This window comes from Leguminivora glycinivorella, chromosome 4 (assembly GCF_023078275.1).
Source record: "Leguminivora glycinivorella isolate SPB_JAAS2020 chromosome 4, LegGlyc_1.1, whole genome shotgun sequence".
In the NCBI taxonomy this organism is placed as follows: domain Eukaryota; kingdom Metazoa; phylum Arthropoda; class Insecta; order Lepidoptera; family Tortricidae; genus Leguminivora; species Leguminivora glycinivorella.
In genome coordinates this window covers 11,051,925-11,070,359 of record NC_062974.1, presented here as the reverse complement: position 1 = coordinate 11,070,359, position 18,435 = coordinate 11,051,925, and the positions used below count along the sequence as shown (strand labels likewise).

The window sequence follows — 18,435 nt, the reverse complement described above, 5'->3', positions numbered from 1 at the left end:
AGTCCCAGAATCGGGCCCCTTTTGCTATACTCTGACCGCCCCTGTCTATACTACTGTAATGTTTGACGTTATCACGTTAAACTACCGTCCGTAAACCGACTTTACAGACAACCAATTTTTTTGTCGAATGACGAGTTGTTGGACACTCGGTTGGAACGTGTGATTATGCCGTAAAATCATAGTTGCCATGTGGAAAAAATTACAACTTGATTTGTCATGGCTCGATCTGTCAAATTGATGTTTGAGTGGTGCTATCGCCATCTTGTGCTATTTATCGTTATCACTGAAAATTTACGTGGACGGTGCACTACACACAAGACGAGTTACAAGTTGAGGTTGTGTAAATTAATTTGAGTTAAGTTCGATTGCGCACGAAAGCAAGTCAAGCTTTCTGTGGATTGTTAAAAATTTTCAACGTAGACACCTGTTAATTTTTTTTACATCAATTCTACAATTTCTATTGCTGTCGTATTCTGAATTCGCCTATGTGAATAGTTCTACAACATCAAGACTGAAAAGGTAGTAGCAGTATTTTCCAAGCAAAATGAGCGGAGTTCAGACAGGTACGTAACAATTGATATAAATCATACACTTCATTATGGTTTTTAATACTCAGGAATGCATTGGTATTGCCGGCGTAAGTTTCCATTTACAACAGCGAAGCAATATTTGCGTTCCTGTTTAATAGTATAGGCATTTGAGATACAGTCTACAAGTACGAAAGAAGAGACAATTATTGCAAGCCATTAATTAGATTATTTTTTTAGCTAGATTGTTCAATTTAGCCTTTATGCATATAATAACATGTTTATTAATAGGAGTGTTTTTTTAACAAGTTTTAGAGATAACAAAGGATGTGATTATGACTCATTGGCACATTTTGTTTGATTGTTTTTGGGGCACTTAAAACATGTGAATATGATAATAATCATCTCTTTTTATGTTTTTTAAGGTAATGATTTACTTTTTCCTGTGCCATTGTCCTGAGACCCACTTGCCATTGATCCAAAGCTACACATAATTTTGTAAATTGGGAGAACATGCAATATTATGGTATCTTTAAACTTACAAGGATATAAAATTGATGGAGTTGGTTGTTACCTCCCATCCTGCTTACTCGTGCCAAGCCACTTTTAGACAAAGTCAGCATTAAAAAATAAAATTTAATTTTTTTGTTGCTGTAATATTGTCAATATTGCCATGTAATAGCTAAAGTATTGTAGGTGGTTAAAGATTCTCAGTCTCCGTGTCTCTTGTGTTTGTTACAATTGTCCCAAAAAATAAAGAGTATTGACAAACAAATTATCTACTCATATTTAAGAACATTTATCTTTAAATGTCAATTTTACCTTGAAATTTCTTTTACTATGTAGATTTATTTTGTACTCAACTATTTGCACAGCAAACCTATTTGTGTATTTATGATTGTATACTCAAGCAGTTCATGCTCATGACATCAACTAACAGCAAACAATAGCCATTTTCCTCTGTTCAAATCAAGTCTAGGTTCAATAGTACTGTAAGAGGTTTCATATACGAAATGAAACCCTTTACAGGATTTGATGTTCATCTTGCAGTCTCAGATTTGAATTTATATTAATAGATAAATGTCAAGGAGAACAAACACTTGATGGGGCATTCAAATAGAAGCAGTGATTGAGAGTAGTTGATTGTAATTTAGCTCCCATGGAATAAAATAGATATAGTTTAATAATCCCATTTGAAGTGTTTTAATGGATGCCCTTCACCGATAGGCTGTCTCTCTTACAGTACACATGCAGACAAGATGGTTAATATATTTTCTTAAAACTGCAAGATTATCTTTTTAATCTCTTTATCCTTTTATTTGTCACTAAAATTCATTGTCGTAAAAAGCCTCACTACTAAATAGTCGTAAAAAAATTGTTTAGGAAAAACTCGGAAAGTTGACATCGCAATATACAATGTTAGCTATGAAAATATTAATATCCTTTTTTATAGTACTGTCACCAGCTATAAGTGATGATTTTTAAACCTTGTCACTTTTAATAAGTTTATGCTGTACTGAATGTTTAGAAGTCTGATATGTGTTTTGATTGCATTCTTATCAGAAAAAAGAGGAAAGCATATTTTTATTATTAAATATTTCATAGATATTTCTGTATGAATGAGAGGCATAACAATAGGTTTTTATACATCCTATGTGTAAGACAGTGGTGGACAATTTTATCCATTCAGGGCAAAAATTTGAAGAAATTTTAGAGGAGAGCCAAGTTTACACAGATAAAGCATTTTTGCTATAGGGCTGGCCATATGACACACTATTATAACCAGGTAGAGAGCTGTGACAGATCCTTTCAAGGACCGTAAATGGCCCGCGGGCCATACTTTGCCCACCAGTGATCTGAGATCTAATCTAACCTTTTTCTTTTACGAAGATTTTGTGATTAACACAGCAGTTTTTGGTTTATGTTCATTGGTCTATATTATCTATTATTTTAGTTTTGTCAGTTCCGTAATAAATAACATTATCGAAAAAAGACTAATAACGAGACTACCCTTGATGTTTGGCGTGGATCCAGGGGGGTCAACGTGGGGGTCAAAAGTGACCCACTTCATCGTAAGTAATTTTTGGATGCCAGCTTGAATTCAGTCAAATGGCGATGTTTACGAATCATTGAAGCAAACTCACTAGAGACCTTGAACTGTTAAATCTAAGAAGAGACTTTGCATTTCCTCCCGCGAACGCGACTTTGTATTTCCTGCCGAGTTATATTAGGTTCTTCAAAAAAGAGTATATAAGTTTTTTCAAGACCCTGAAAAGCCCCAGAACCAAGAACGCTCTCGCATCGAAGTTGATATAAGATCCGCGCTTGAAAGAGACAAAAAAAAGACTAAAGTTATAATTGAGTGGAAAATGTAGTGATTGATTTAAATTTCGGAGTTTTCAATAGTGGGAGGTACTTTAGGTTCGTTATTTCATCCGCTAACTGCTCTCTTCCTAATCTTCCTATATGTTACAACGTCATGTTCAACGGTAGTCTGTGGGGGCGTCCATTAATCGCGTCATACGTTTTTGGCTTATTTTAGACTCCCCCCCCTCCCCCATGGTGATCTTTGGTGATATTTTCAGGACCCCCTCCCCCCCTGGCCAATATGACGTGTAATTTTTTGGCAACTTAAGTAGACTTTTTTCGAACCAACCAAATTCAAATTTTCTATGAGAATTAAACCTTCGCATTGTTTGGCATTGGCACACATATGTAAACTTGTGACCCAAAGACGGTCATGTCATTTAAATAAAATAAAAAAACAACTATAGGGGCCACTTTTGGAGGGTAAAAGTGAAAATTTAAAATCAAAGTTTTTTGAAATAGTTTTTTAGCGTGTTACATAATGAAAATGAAATGAAATGAAAATGAAATATTTATTTTTCAAGTAGGCATATTACAATGCGCATATGAACGTCAAATAAAGCTACGCCCTACGCCTCAGCCTCGAGAAGATTTCAGTCCCCCCTCAGTTGGGAGGGGGGTATCCACTATGGGACCGGCAAGAAACTCGGCGGGCAACTTCTTTTCAAAACATTACATAACAAATGAAAGAGCGTTTCATGGGCCATTTTTTTCAAAGTTGTCCACCCCACATTTTTGGGATTTGGAAATTTTTATGTGCTTTCCACTCAGACTCGCGAGCTCTTTCAATACTAATAGGAGAAAAAAAGTGTCCCAAGGTTTTTTCCTATTCCGTTACCATTTTTTCATACATTTTGTATGGCGGTAACGGAATGGAAGGCCTAAAAAATTAATGGAAATCTTGGGACATTTTTTTTCTCCTATCAGGATCAAAGGACCTCGCGATTCTGAATATGAATCGCGTAAAAAATACCCATGTTACAAAAGAAGTGGGGTGGACACTCGGATGGTGGACAACTTTGAAAAAAATGGCCCTTATACGTATTTCTAAAATATATTTTTTTAATAATTTTCAGTCAAGTAATTTTCAAGTAATATAAGAAAACAGGCAAAAAATGACCATTCCCTTATCTCCGAAACTACTTACCGTAAAATTTTCAAAAAATACCCGAGATAGCCTTTAATGTATAAATTACAGGAAAACCCATTAGAAATATATAGTCAAGCCTAAATCGGACTTAAAAGAAAAAACTCAAATTACGAATTTCACTTACTGGGGCTGCAAGGAGTTACCAAATCCTTTAAAAATGTTGAGTAAATATTACATGTACATTCATTTTTGTTTCGTCTTTTTTAGAAATTGTTCAAAATATCGATTATTTTCAAAAATGACTTAAGCACCTCCAGAAGGCACTTAAGCTCTTCTTGTGATGTAAGGCCGATTTTTAAGTGTTATGACATGACTCGTCGATGATTCCGCCAACGTCAAGGTTTAGGAAGGCACGCGTTTTATGGAGACAGTTGGCCGGTGAGCTCTACATTTGTCAAATTTGCCGCCTTTTTTCAGTGCCATGATTAGGTTGACCGTCTATAGCTGACTGCCCGTGTACACGTGATGAGAGCAAACTAAAAAAAATTTTTGAAAATTAAAAATAACCGACTGCACACAGCTTTTTTTTTCTTACTTTATGGTCTCATCGGAAGATCAGCGCTGGAAGTCACCAGCAACACGCTGAGATGAGGCCATTTCGTAGCACTTCAGTCCTTTCTGTTTGTATTGTAATGTGTAATAAATCTTGACTGTGTTCACGAATACATTGTATTATATTCTATTCTATTCTGTTCTCTTTGCACTGCACAACGCAAGTTCTGACTGTAAAAGTTGATGTAAAAATAGCTCAGAAATATGATTTTTTCTTTACGTTAGTGTAACAAATCAATACACGTGATATGTTCCTAACCCCCCCACCCCCCATGGTGATATTTGGTGATTTTTTCATGACCCCCTCCCCCCCTATACAGTATGACGTGATTAATGGACGCCCCCTGTTCGGAAAGTGGAGAGTCGGGAAATCTTTAGTATGAGGTCCATTCCACGACATTTCGCTTTCCGAACAGACTCTAACTATCTAATATTATGGATATTGATAAATATATGCCACCATGATATGGGGCGTAATGGCAATGGGATAACGTAATTTTTTTATTTGTCAAACACACCTTTTCTTGGCGGTAAATTATAAAGAGTTACCTACTCACTTATTATTACTTATGTATTGTCGTTATTTAATTAAAATTCCTCAAGATAAATACAATACATATATAAATTAGAACGGTCGACGTTTTTCTCGACAGCTATCTTGAAATTATTATATTGAGCAATGACGGCAATGCAAAATGTAATTACATTCTCTTGCACAGCAAGCGAATGCCGAAATACGGACAGAAAATAGACGACTGATGATGCAAGCATTCAAAGCAACATTTTTTATTCTTCGTGGTCTGTGTATTTTTTGTTATCTTTCTAACTGGTCCTAGATTAAAGCAAAAAAACTTTAGCTTTATTGTCTGACATCGGGAAGCATGGTCACGCGATAGATGATAAAATAGCAGGCCGTCCCGTCCCTATCGCACTATTTGTAAGTGCGATAGGGACGGACTGATATTTTATCGTCTATCGCGCGACCATGCTTCCCGTGCAGGTCCACATAGGTGTTTAATGTAATTGGGTCTATTGAACTCAACATTCTTTATGGTGTATGGTGTATTAAAAATTAGAAGTTTAGTGCTGGTTAAGTTAGAAGTCTCTGACACGAAGGCGTTACAAAACCCGACGCGCTGCATGACTCACTACCATACAAACTAGTCGTATAATAGGTACCTATTCAGTTTTTTATTTATTCTCGATTTGAGTAGCAAAAATGACGTAACAAAAAGATGGTCCAGCGCTGTGGGTCCGGTCGCCGCTCGCTCGAGGCACTGTCAATAAACTTTGGCCGCACAAGGTGAGCTCGAATCGTGTCTGTTGTTTTGTTCGTGTTCGTACTCGAACAGATACCAGTAAGCGCGCTGTCTGCAGCCACGTGACACATTTCCAACATATGTTGAAGCAACATAAAATAGGTTAACAATACTGTTTTATGCGTCAGAGGTCAAGATCATTTAATATAATTTTCCAAGTTTGGAGCTCATGCGACCGGCGGTGAAAGTGGCGAATACGAGCACTCGGGCAGCGGCGCGAGACGGACGCGGGCGTGCTAGCGGGCCCGACGTGGCGGAAGCGAATTGAAAAATATCTCGCTGTGGTTGCAATACGGGTCGCATATGTTGCATTCGCGGTCCGCGCAGCGCGATCACAGTGACATGAAACTACCGTAAATAAACGCTTCGTGCTCTTAGTGTCGAATCCGGTCGTGTTTTGTTTTTATCAAACATGTTAAATAGTAAAGACGGACGCAATAGGTAGGAAATAGTGATGGCTAGCAGCGGAGGAGTTGAGCCGGCGAGCCTGGAGTACATGGAGGACCCGTACTTCTTGCCGCCGGACGACGACTCGACGCCGAGCTTCGACGTGGCCGTGGACGAGCTGGACGAGCTGGAGGAGCGCGCCTGGCCGCAGGACGACCTGGACGCGTCCTGGCGCGCGCTCCCGGACCTCGCCGACGCAGCACTCTGCATTGAAACTGAATTCTATATGGACAATCGACGCAGAAGGCTTCGCATATTTAAGAAGAAAATGCGTGAAGTTAGAGTCACCTTCCAAGATTTATCTAAGCCATATCTTGCCAAAGTGTCCAGCCACACGAATTATAAAAAGTTTTTAGGTATCACACCGGGAGGTCAGTAAACGTTGAATACATACAGATCTTGAATACCTACCAGTGGCGGCGCGTGAATATATTTGGAAGGCAACACAGAGCAAAAAATTTAAACCGGCCAAGAGCGTGTCGGGCCACGCTCAGTGTAGGGTTCCGTAGTTTTCCGTATTTTTCTCAAAAACTACTGAATCTATCAAGTTCAAAACAATCTTCCTAGAAAGTCTTTATAAAGTTCTACTTTTATGATTTTTTTTATATTTTTTAAACATATGGTTCAAAAGTTAGAGGGGGGGGGGGGCGCACATTTTTTTCCTTTAGGAGCGATTATTTCAGAAAATATTAATATTATCAAAAAACGATCTTAGTAAACCCTTATTCATTTTTAAATACCTATCCAACAATATATCACACGTCGGGGTTGGAATGAAAAAAAATATCAGCCCCCACTTTACATGTAGGGGGGGTACCCTAATAAAACATTTTTTTCAATTTTTTATTTTTGCACTTTGTTGGCGTGATTGATATACATATTGGTATCAAATTTCAGCTTTCTAGTGCTAACGGTTACTGAGATTATCCGCGGACGGACGGACGGACGGACAGACAGACATGGCGAAACTATAAGGGTTCCTAGTTGACTACGGAACCCTAAAAAACGCAACCTACCTTAATATTAGGTACCATAGGCGCCCATCCAAGTGCATTTATCATACAGTCCGCTATGAAAGCGCTTAAAAAAGCCATCTCTCCGCTTATAACTTATATTTAACTCTGGACGATCACGGCCTCGCGTGACAATACATTTCTTTATTTCGAATGTTTGCGTCGAAAAACGTGTTGATTCATTTAGTAAGTAATCTATTATACAACAGTCAAAATGAATTAACGCTGCCATTACTAAACAAACCAAAGAAAATCCTAACTATCTCTTAAAAACAGGTAGTATCTAACCTTGAAACTCTGGCTTGCACTGTCACCAAAACACGAGTAACAGGACAACGAACCCCTCAAAATCATTTAAATTTCACTGATATGTATATTGCACGTAATGAGCAACTTAATAAAAAAAACTGAGAGAATAACACAAAACATTTGAAAGCACACGAAGCCTCGGTACTTAACAAGCGGGACGCAAGTGTTGCAGTGATATTATTCCATTTTCACCCACGAATTTAAAAACCTTTTCATACAAAGTATATCTGATGAAGAAACGTTCATTATCACATTACTAAACTTAAATTAAATAAGATTCTCGGTTTTTTTTATAGAAACTATCAATATTTAAAGGCTTTTATTCAAAATAAATATATGTGCGATAACAAAACACAATAAAATTTTACCCATTAATACATTTATAATTTTAGTATGGCAATATTTAGCATGAAGTTATTACACTGTGATATCAATCTTATTTGTTTCACTCGAAGCTTTAAATTCAAATGAACAAGTGCGAGCCATCGAATGTTGTGCGCTTGGCTGTTTATGTGTTCGCAAATGGCGGTCACCCTTCTCTGTCATCTCAATCCTGCTATGAGTAGAGTAAAAGAGATAGTTGCGCCCAAATTACGTACATAGGAGTTCGCGATAGGCAAACACTCACACGCGCGGACTTTGTGAATGTGTATGTGCATGTTTTCAAATATAAACCTTATAACGCATTGTTTACGGTTTTTATTCAAATGAATAACTCGATAAGAAGCCGAGTTGCTTTGGAGTTTAGTTGAGCGATTATTTGTGAGGCAATACGTAATGTTTTAATTATAACTATTATAAGTATATTTTTTTATTTCAATGGTGGTTTGTAACTTTGGTATTTGTTGCGGAACATCTAAGGGCAACTCGGTGGGAATTGGATTGTATGAGCGCGCCGCCACTGATACCTACTGAATCACACGCAGGTGTTTGCGATAAATTGAATCCATTGTTGGGTTTGAAACAAATACTTATATTCATAATAACAGGTATTCTTAATATTTTTATATTGTTAAAATCCGTATTTGTGCTTCTGTGCCCTCAATAGTACGCAGTGCGTAATTTTAACGCAAAATCGATTAAAAATACGATACCGCGCTTCAACATTATGTTAATAACACTCATTAAGTTCTCGCTAGACTTGTAAGCATTTCCGCATATATTTTTACATTGATATTTTTAGTTTTTTTTAGTTAACTTATATTATATGAGAGTACGTTAAGCTAAAAGATAAATTTCTCAACTTCTAGCATTTTATTATTTGTAAAATAGACACTTATTAAAAAATAAATTTTAAAGTTCGTAAAGTCAGCAAAACTATTAACACGGCACTTCTACATTATGAAGGCTTCATACAAAATAATGTATGAGGAAATTAGTAAAAAATACAAATTCGTTACTCATTTATTTGAACGATAATGATTAACAACTTACACGCAACTAGTAAAAAATGACAATGAACATGTTTTCTTCCTCGACTTAACGCTTAAATGAACATGCAAATCGCTGCTATAAAATTGTCATTTGGAATTTATCGTGTGTAAGCAATTTTCCTACTTAAATGTGAGAAACATGCAAATAACATTATTGACGTCACGCTTTATGTTTAGCCTGAGACTATCAAACTAGTATTTCACGAAAACTTTTAAAGTTACGCTGATGAAGCCTTCGGAGGCTTACCTATATCAATACTCAAACGGATTAGGTTTTTGGTCCCCATAAGTTGTGCTGTTTTATCATAGAGTCGACGTAAGATATGTCGTATTATGGGTAAACGCCTCACACTGTCCTACCTATGATCATCAGAGCAACTTGAAGGTATTACTTACATATAATATTGCGTTGTCATCCGGCATGCAGCTGTATGCAAGCTTCATAGAAAGCCGGAAAGTGGTTTTAACTTGCAAGATTGTATATTTAGAAGCTTGTAAATATGCCTGACCGTGGATGTGGTTTGTTCCAGCTGAAGAAGCGGTACCCGGCGCGGGCGCCGGCGGCGACACGCAGACTCCCGACGAGCTGGCCGGGCTCACGCCCGAGCAGGCCGAGCAGCTCCGCGCGGAGTGGAGCCGCGAGCTCGCGCGTGTTGACGATGAGATCGCCACCCTGCGCACCGTGCTCAACAGCAAGGTAATCTTAACATCTCGCTATCACACCCTCAGCTGATATTAAGACACGCTGATGTCTGGAGCTCTGACCGCGCTGAGGCCCGAGAAAGCCTAGCAGCTCTGCGCGGAATGGAGCCGCGAGCTGGCGCGCGTCAACGATGACATCCCTATCTTACGCACCGTACTCAACAGCAAGATGATCTTGATATCGTTAGTTACACGTTACTTTTCATGCCACAGTTCAATAATTTGTTAGTTTTTTGGCAGAGAGGGTAACATCGCGAAAACGCGTAGGGCATCATGTAGCTGGTGCGGTTTGATAACGAGGCGACCTGTCACTTTCGTACATTGGAGCTACGCCATCTCCATTGTCAACCCCATAAAAAGTTAACATAGAAAAACAGACCTCCGCACTATGTCGAGAGTCACATTTAGTTCGTGGCGAAAAGTGTTGCTGGATCGACTAAAACTTACCCTGATGGATTCTTGACAGAACCTATTAATAGCTACTGAACTGAATGAATCTGCGACTACCTACTTTTGTTCTTTGATCACGAGATCTCGTATGAGACGTCCTTGTCCCATTTATCTTTTATACTTATGTGAGTTTAATCGATGGTACCTACAGTCAGCATTAAGATCACCGAAAAGAAGATTACGATTTACGATACAAGTCGACAATTAATACGAAATCTGGGACACAACAGCTACTTTTTCATGTTGAAAAGGAATGGGTTTCCTTATTATTTTTGCTCCTTTTATAGTGTGTAGTGGTTTTTAACGTATTAGTAATGGCTCATATTGAGGATACTTTTCGACTAAAACGTTTTCTACTTTGTTAGAGCCTGTGCGGCGAGAGAACAGCTGTATAAAGTATTGGAACCCATACATTAACAATTTATACAACTACTAGCTTTTGCCCGCGGCTTCGCTCGCGTTCAAACTTCCACTTCCAATTATAGGGAAGTGGGGGTTAAGAAAGAGACAAAACGTAGCCTATGTCACTCTTCATCCTTCAACTATCTCCACTTAAAATATGACGTCAATTCGTCGCTTCGTTTCGCCGTGAAAGACGGACAAACAAACAGACACACACACTTTCCTATTTATAATATTAGTATGGCTTTTTCCGCACAGACTCCTAAGAGTCCTAAGACTTCTTGAATTGTCCTTTCTTAGAAAAAGGTTTATTATCGGTTGTCAAAATTATCATTAGAAATAAGTTCATATTTATGTATTACTAGCTGCCCGGCGTACTTCGTATCGCCTTATACTTGGAGGCGCAAAACATGGGGCAAGGCAAAGATGGGTTCGCTTTTACCAACGTTGATTCGATGAATCCTAAGTTTTACCATGGCAACTGTTCTAGATTATACTGTGGTTCTAGTGACAGGGCAGCAATTCGAGCCCAATTAAAGACCACATTCTCTTCCCTAGCTTCTACCCGGCTTCCGCCTGCTGTGATCTTGCAGCTCTCCTGACACAGTTCTTGGCAGTAGCTCAGGCAATCACTGCCTTCCACATGTAGCCTAGAGTTCAATAGGCTTGCTGTAATTTGGGCTTTTACAGTAATATAATACATTATAGTGGATTACTGATACAACTAAATATATACCTACAGTAATAGTACATTACTACAGAGGCCGGGACAAAGGGGGTTGCCGGCCGAAGACATATAGACGGCCGAGCGAAGCGAGGCCGGATAGGTCTGAGGCGGGCAACCCCATTTCCCGCCGAGGTATGTATAGTGCTTTTCTCAAACATGGTATGAAATAAATAAAGTCTACTGAAAATAGTAACTTTGGATGGCTGTATCTCCTAAACGGTGCGTCGTAGCGCAAAAATAATCGAATTTTCGTTCCCCTTTGATGTCCCGTATACGCTTATAAAAAAAACAAAAAGTTAAAAATTTTTTTTAAAAAAAACGAAAAAATTTTTTTTTGTATGAAAACGCACCCAAAATCAAATATTGTCTAGGGCCCGTACCAGTTGCAGTCGGCACGTCTATAAAGCCCCTTATAGTTTTTTTTTTAATTGGCTAAATACCTGGATGTTATGTCACAATTATCTGTGTTTGGAAATTAAAAAAGAGGACTTTGCCGGCCTTGGCCTGCAAGGTTTGTATGAAATTCCATTATCTATCAATCGTCCTAGCCGTACCTGCAACGTCATACTTCGCTGCCAATTATAAGGCACATAACATCAATATTTCATACCATGTTTGAGAAAAAATATTTTTTTGTCACGCGTTAACGGATTATCGATTAACTTTAACTTACGTTAAATTTGTTGAAATGTATCGCATTAACGATTAACGAAGTTAACTTTTTTAGTAACGGATTAACGATTATCGAAGTTAAATATTTGATTAACGGTGCCCGGCTATGCACGTACCTATTGAAGAGATAAGATGACTTACCTTTTTCCTCTTGTGGCAATCATCCGGTTATTGCGTTGTTTTAGTTACTAACTGTAATACTTTAAATTGCTTTTGAAATCAATTTGGAGTTTTTTTTACCATTCATTTAAAATACACCATTTAAGCTAGTTTATTCCAACTACAAAAATATACTATTTTTATTTTATCTCAAAACACAAATCACAGCAATAACAGTTGACAACGTCTAACAGATTTTTTCTGTTATGACAGCTCATTCTCATTCATTTCATTTCAAGCAATATTTTTTAGCCGCATTACCTGACCGCTACATATTAAGGTGGATGATACACTGGCTCCGGTTGTGCGATGCGAATCGGAGCCAGTGTGACATCCACCTAATCAACTACTTGTTGCACGATTAGAGTGAGATGGAGCAATAGGTAGAGAAGGACAAACATGTATTGCCTCACTCTATCGCTCTATCTCACTCTAATCGAGCAACCGATCGCCATGTGTGTAGAGATCTTGAGGATTGTGATCGTTTTGGTTTCCTTCGCCTAAGTTTTGCACGGAGCGAATGTAACTATTTATTTGCGATGGTACCGGTTCATCACTACTTTTGTGAAGTATAAAATTAATAGCTGTAACAAACTGTCAGATTTGGTTCGAGTCGGACAGCGGATTTAATTCGCTCCGAACCATATCCAGCCGTCTGTAGAGCACGCGGACCAAATCCGACCGGTCCGGCCAGAACCAAATCTAACCGTCTGTTACAGCTATTAGAGAAAATTTATAAATCTGGCAAGCAATTTGACAATGACAACTTCATAGACTACTTAGGCTTCCCACAGACAGTCTTAAAAATTCATAATAAATAAATAAATAAATAATAAATAAATAAATAAATAAATAAATATTATAGGACATTCTTACACAGATTGACTGAGGCCCACGGTAAGCTCAAGAAGGCTTGTGTTGTGGGTACTCAGACAACGATATATATAATATATAAATACTTATATACATAGAAAACATCCATGACTCAGGAACAAATATCTGTGCTCATCACACAAATAAATGCCCTTACCGGGATTCGAACCCGGGACCCGGGATCTTAAAAAAAAATTGTATGCAAATTAACACTGACAGATCTGTCAGTGTCTTGTCAGTGTCAGTTTGAACTGTCAGATTGCATACAATTTTTTTTTAAGATTATGAATTTTTAAGACTGTCTGTGGGAAGCCTTAAAATAGCTGTAACAGACGTGTGCGTTCCGATTTAGTATTATTTCTTATTTCTTTAACGGAATAATTACTAATTTTCACATTATTTTGCCATTCCTTATTTCTTTAACGGAATAATTACTAATTTTCACATTATTTTGCCATTCCTTATTTCTTTAACGGAATAATTACTAATTTTCACATTATTTTGCCAAGATAAATTAATAAAATCACAATGCGTTTGGAACGCATCCGTCATTAATGTAATTTTGGAACGCACCTGTCATTAACGTCACGTCATTGTCAAGTTGTCAGGTAGGAACAATTTGTATGGGAAAAAAGAATCACTGTTTTCTAATTATCATCACAATATTTACGTGTTTTTACACTGCCTAAACCTTCTGCGGTCTAATACAAACATTTCAATACCAAAATTACGTAAATCGGTCCAGCCGTTCTCGAGTTTATAGGTAACTAACAAACGCATTTCATTTTTATATATATAGATGTATGCACTATAGGACACGGCATTTAACATGTGGTACAGGTTTTAATAAAAATGTATTATTATTTTTCCAGATGCGTCAAAGTTCCGAACTTAAAAGAAAGCTCGGCATCACAGTGTGGAAGGAGATCACTGAAGACGTCAATCAGGGTTTTAAAAATGTGAAAGAAAGCCAAGTGTAAGTAGCACGAGTTATTTTAACAGTTCAGCGTTAACACCGATAGGCGCATCGCATTACACGTTTCATTATCGGTGCAATGTTAAAACAATTCTTGAGGGTTAGAGCGTAAACATGCATTAGTGAAGCTTGGGTGCATTGCTTGCTTTTTGTTTTGCTTTGTATACTAGTATATGTAAGTAGAAAATGTGGCGGTATTTTAAAATTTTCTTTTATTCACTCTTGGTTTGTTGCACAACAGCTATCAATCAATAGAAACTCGCGTGGCAGCGCTTACTCAGGCTGTGACTGAAGCACCAATGTAAGTACATTTTGATGTCTTACAATTAGGGCAAACAATCCCATCGTTGATGGCGCCGTATTTTGTAAATCGTAACGACGTAATGTACAATACAACACAAAAAGAATCAGTAGATGCGTGTTTCTTTTCTTATTTTTATTGGCGAAAATAGATTGTTTGCCCTACTTAGTAGAATGGTTTACATATACCAAACAACCTTCTTTTTTTATTATGGTTAGTGGTGAGAGCGCTTCTTAGAAGTAGATAGTAAACTAGTACTTTGGCATGGTTTTTGAGTAACAAATAAATGTTCTAACCCAAAAGAACTTGTATCCTACTAGATGTATGAATTAACTATCGTGATGTTGATGTGTGACTCTAATTAATATATTTGCTATTCGTAAGTACATTGTGTATAATGTGTTACTAACGAGCATTTATTTACTTAACAAGTAAACTAATTTAATGGTAGTCTCTGTCTTTTATAAGTTGGTATTTTTGAACTATGAATATTAGTTAGTATAGTGACTTGTTTACATGATATACTGTATTGGAAACTACGTTAAAAAATGATAAGAAACGAATGGAAAGTAAATGACCGTATAATATCACTTGATCTTTACTCGAGACTCTTATATTTTTTTCTGTGCGTGATTCTTCATATGAATAGTATGCTGAGATTGCTGAGTTATATATAATTGAAAATGACTGTTGATCTGATAACAGATTTTTTATCACCGTTGGTTGTTAAGGTGTGTACTCATGTTTTAATGATGAAGATTTCTACCACTTATATTTTCATGAACTGTGTCATCCCATCTCTATTCATATGTCTGATGACACAGTTACCTAATACCTTTCCTTGCAAAATAATGGCGGATATCACTTGATATAGGTATTCCAATGACTATGACACATCATAGTACACATACTACTTTATGATATGTCAGTCACATCGATTTTACTCTAATCTAGGACTATCTTTTCAGTTAGGAAAGTTTATTCACACTTGAGTCAACATGTGTTATCAGCCATCCTTTGCCATAATATATCTAACGTCTAGAATAGGCAAGATTAAATAAAAGTAGTATCAAAGGATATCAACAATGAGTCATATATTAATCATTTGACCTTAAAGCTACAATAACGATTGTTACGATTGTAGTTATTGTTGCCACTGCTGAAGCGTCCTTCGTGCGATAGATAGCTTAAATAAGAAGTTGTCGAAAAATGATTTGCATCGTTTTGGAAAACTTATAATTTATAATCATACAAATACAAATTCACTTTATTGCACAACCTCAGAAATGTATATAGGAACACGCACATAGAATAAATTTATTTTATTATAGAGGTAAACAACAGGCGGCCATTATCATGTGAAATGTTTAGAAGTTGGTTACGATACAAATTGCTTTTAGGGCCTGTCGTTTCGATTTATAATAGGTACAATCAAATCTTAGGTAATTTCGATTATCTTTTTCCGGGTTTCACATATTCACTACAAAGACCACACTATAGGTGACTTATTTTTTCTATTTGATTGAAAATTGGGTGCTTGGCACTTTAGTAAAACTTACTTATGTATTTTTCTTTTTTTTTTCTTCGTTTCACTCTTGATAATGTTGTCAAGGCAATTGGCCAAGGTCATTGCTTTAGTAAGTGGTGAAGAGACTTATAACAAGCCAATATCATTCTTTAATGGGCTGCCTTTTGACGCATTCGTGTACTGTTGCAACTATGTAATTTACCAACACGTTTTCAATCCGCAGATACCAAAAAACGGAATCTGTGATAAAATCGACGGCGGAGAAGACGACCTCGATCCTGGGCGGCATCACCGCCGGCGTGTCCACCAAGCTCGGCCAGATGCGCAACTCCGAGTCCTTCCGCTCCATCGAGGAGCGCGTCGGCTCCGCCTACGAGAACGTTAAGGTACATCGCTCACCTCAAGAAAGACTTGGCTCGTAATCGCTCTGTGATAATCAACCGCTTGATCATAGACCAGTCAGGCACAACTCTAACTACGTATATTTGTACCTACTTACAGGGCAAGGTAGCGTCCCGGTCGAACTCGACGCAGAGCTTCGACGAGGCGCTGCGCGACGCCAGCCGCGCGGCCAGCGGCGCCACCTCGCCGACCATCCCCGAGAACAAGCCGCTGCCCTAGTGCACCACACCGGGGACCGCTCCTACCGACTACAGGCGACTCACCGAGGGCCGGGTGCACCGACCACTAGCGAACTGATCGACGTCCCTCAACAGTCAACTATCAAACCTTCCAGAGAACGATCGAACGCTCAGTGTACTGACCTTACTCGACCACGTTCAGCGACGCGATTGGAATGTTGAACTGCATAGACGCATTTTAACCGTTTTGGATTCTTTGGACCCCAGCTCTAAAATTACGGCATCGGCCCCTTAGTTACGGAAAAGTTTATAAATATTGAATATTATACCTGTACGTTGTCTCAGCAAGTGTGATTTGTTTTTGCAGTTAGTTGACACTCGGGGTAGTCCGGACACGCTTCACGTAATCTTTCTTAAAATGCTTGCACTTTAAGTTAACACTTAAGTAAGTCATTGGCTTTATGACATTTTTGAGTATTTTATGATAATTGGCAATCGAGTATTCTAATATTTGTGCATTATTTATTGTGTCGCCGCCGGATGGGCAGTAGCGAAACTTATTTGATTATTTCGAACCCCATTATTACTCGTGTTACGTTATTTATATTAGAATTATTGTACGTACTTAATGGGGGATCAGTGTTACGCTACGAGGTGTTTTATTAAAGTGATAGACGTCGAGTACTATTTAGTTTTGTTAGTAATCTTTTAGCCCATGACTAATAGTTGTATCAATGATTAGGAAATATTATCAGTTAGGGGAACGTATGCTCTTTTAACGTCTGTTTCACCAATTTATTACGTGCTTTCTAGATGTTCCCTCCTTGCAAGTTTATGTCGGATTGGATTACAATAAGTTGGGCATATGCATGTAGTGAGTGAACGTTGGACTCGTCAAGACTGCTTGATGGCCTCTAAGCACTTAAAAGGGAACTTCACTATATATTTGTGTCTAAAATGCATTCCACTGAAAGTTACTCATTTATAAAGTGTCTATTTAATGTTTTTAATGTTAAAATTTGGGGTGTGACGATGTAAACTAATTCAATAAACGTTGGTACGCTAATGAAGGATCACAATAGTATAATAAATAATAATGCCTGTTGAACTACAACACGACCTCGCCGATGTCTCTTAGGTCCTGTTGATATTGAATAAAATATTTTTGTAAGATGCTTAGCTTTCCTTTACTTATAAAATATTTTCACTATTTACATCAAATACCTTATGAATGGTAAATAAAAATTATGTATAAAAGTCTAGTTTGAATTTTGATAACCACATCCATTTTTGGGTAGGGTAATGTCTTTCCTGTTTCCTAACGACATGAACATTGTTTTGTAAATGGTGTCTGCACGTCGTCTTATAATGGGGGCAATGTTGTTGCATAACAGCTCGTACCATAATTGGTACCCGAGCCAGCGAATAACTTCAAAGTGGGGGTCCTTTTCACCATGTGGCAAAAAAATACAAATATCTCATCAGTGTTTCAACAAGAGAACTGGTGTGGTGCAAAATAACCCTTTCCTAGGCTACACCTATCTACAAAGTTTTCCCAAATAGTACCTCTATTCTATTTATTCCAGCTTTGATGAATTGTTGATGCATTTGAAGAAAAGTCACATTTCCCAAAGACGAATCGGAATGATGAAATTGATGAAGCTGAAAGAAAGTATCTTGTCTGTGTGATCCATAATTAAGTAAGTAAGTAAACACAAACACATGCGGCCGCAGGCCCGTCGTGAGCTTCTCAAGACACTTTTACTATTGGGTCGTGTTTAAGCTCCAACTTCCCGGACCGCCGGCGAGTCGATCAGGGACGCTCCGGGCCTTCGGCCCTACGCGGAGCTCGGCCTTCGGCCTTCGCTGGGCTCCGAAGCTCCGCGTCGGGCCTTCGGTCCGCAAAGGGGTTAATCTTCGTACCTCGGACCTCGTTTCAAAAATAAA

The 18,435-nt window shown here is 37.9% G+C and overlaps 1 protein-coding gene across 3 annotated transcripts; it reads left to right on the top strand.

Moving 5' to 3' along the window:
* Positions 1 to 250: 250 nt before the first annotated feature.
* LOC125225378 (tumor protein D54) lies at positions 251 to 17,745 on the top strand. 3 transcript variants are annotated; one of them, XM_048129066.1, is made up of 6 exons: positions 251 to 563; positions 9,648 to 9,814; positions 13,975 to 14,078; positions 14,320 to 14,379; positions 16,131 to 16,293; positions 16,409 to 17,745. In XM_048129066.1, the coding sequence occupies exons 1-6, from the start codon at positions 545 to 547 to the stop codon at positions 16,526 to 16,528; spliced, it is 633 nt and encodes a 210-aa protein (XP_047985023.1). In that variant the 5' UTR covers positions 251 to 544; the 3' UTR covers positions 16,529 to 17,745. The 3 variants fall into 3 exon arrangements, with proteins under 3 accessions (XP_047985023.1, XP_047985021.1, XP_047985022.1); XM_048129064.1 differs by lacking the exon at positions 251 to 563 and adding an exon at positions 5,961 to 6,733; XM_048129065.1 differs by lacking the exons at positions 251 to 563; positions 14,320 to 14,379 and adding an exon at positions 5,967 to 6,733.
* The last annotated feature ends 690 nt before the right edge of the window (positions 17,746 to 18,435 follow it).

Excerpts from the sequence above, each read along its gene's own strand:
- LOC125225378 (XM_048129064.1), top strand. The coding sequence starts at position 6,370 with ATGGCTAGCAGCGGAGGAGTTGAGCCGGCGAGCCTGGAGTACATGGAG. Across the intron at positions 6,734-9,647 it reads TTTAGGTATCACACCGGGAG|CTGAAGAAGCGGTACCCGGC; the intron begins GTCAGTAAACGT and ends GGTTTGTTCCAG. Across the intron at positions 14,380-16,130 it reads GCTGTGACTGAAGCACCAAT|ATACCAAAAAACGGAATCTG; the intron begins GTAAGTACATTT and ends TTCAATCCGCAG.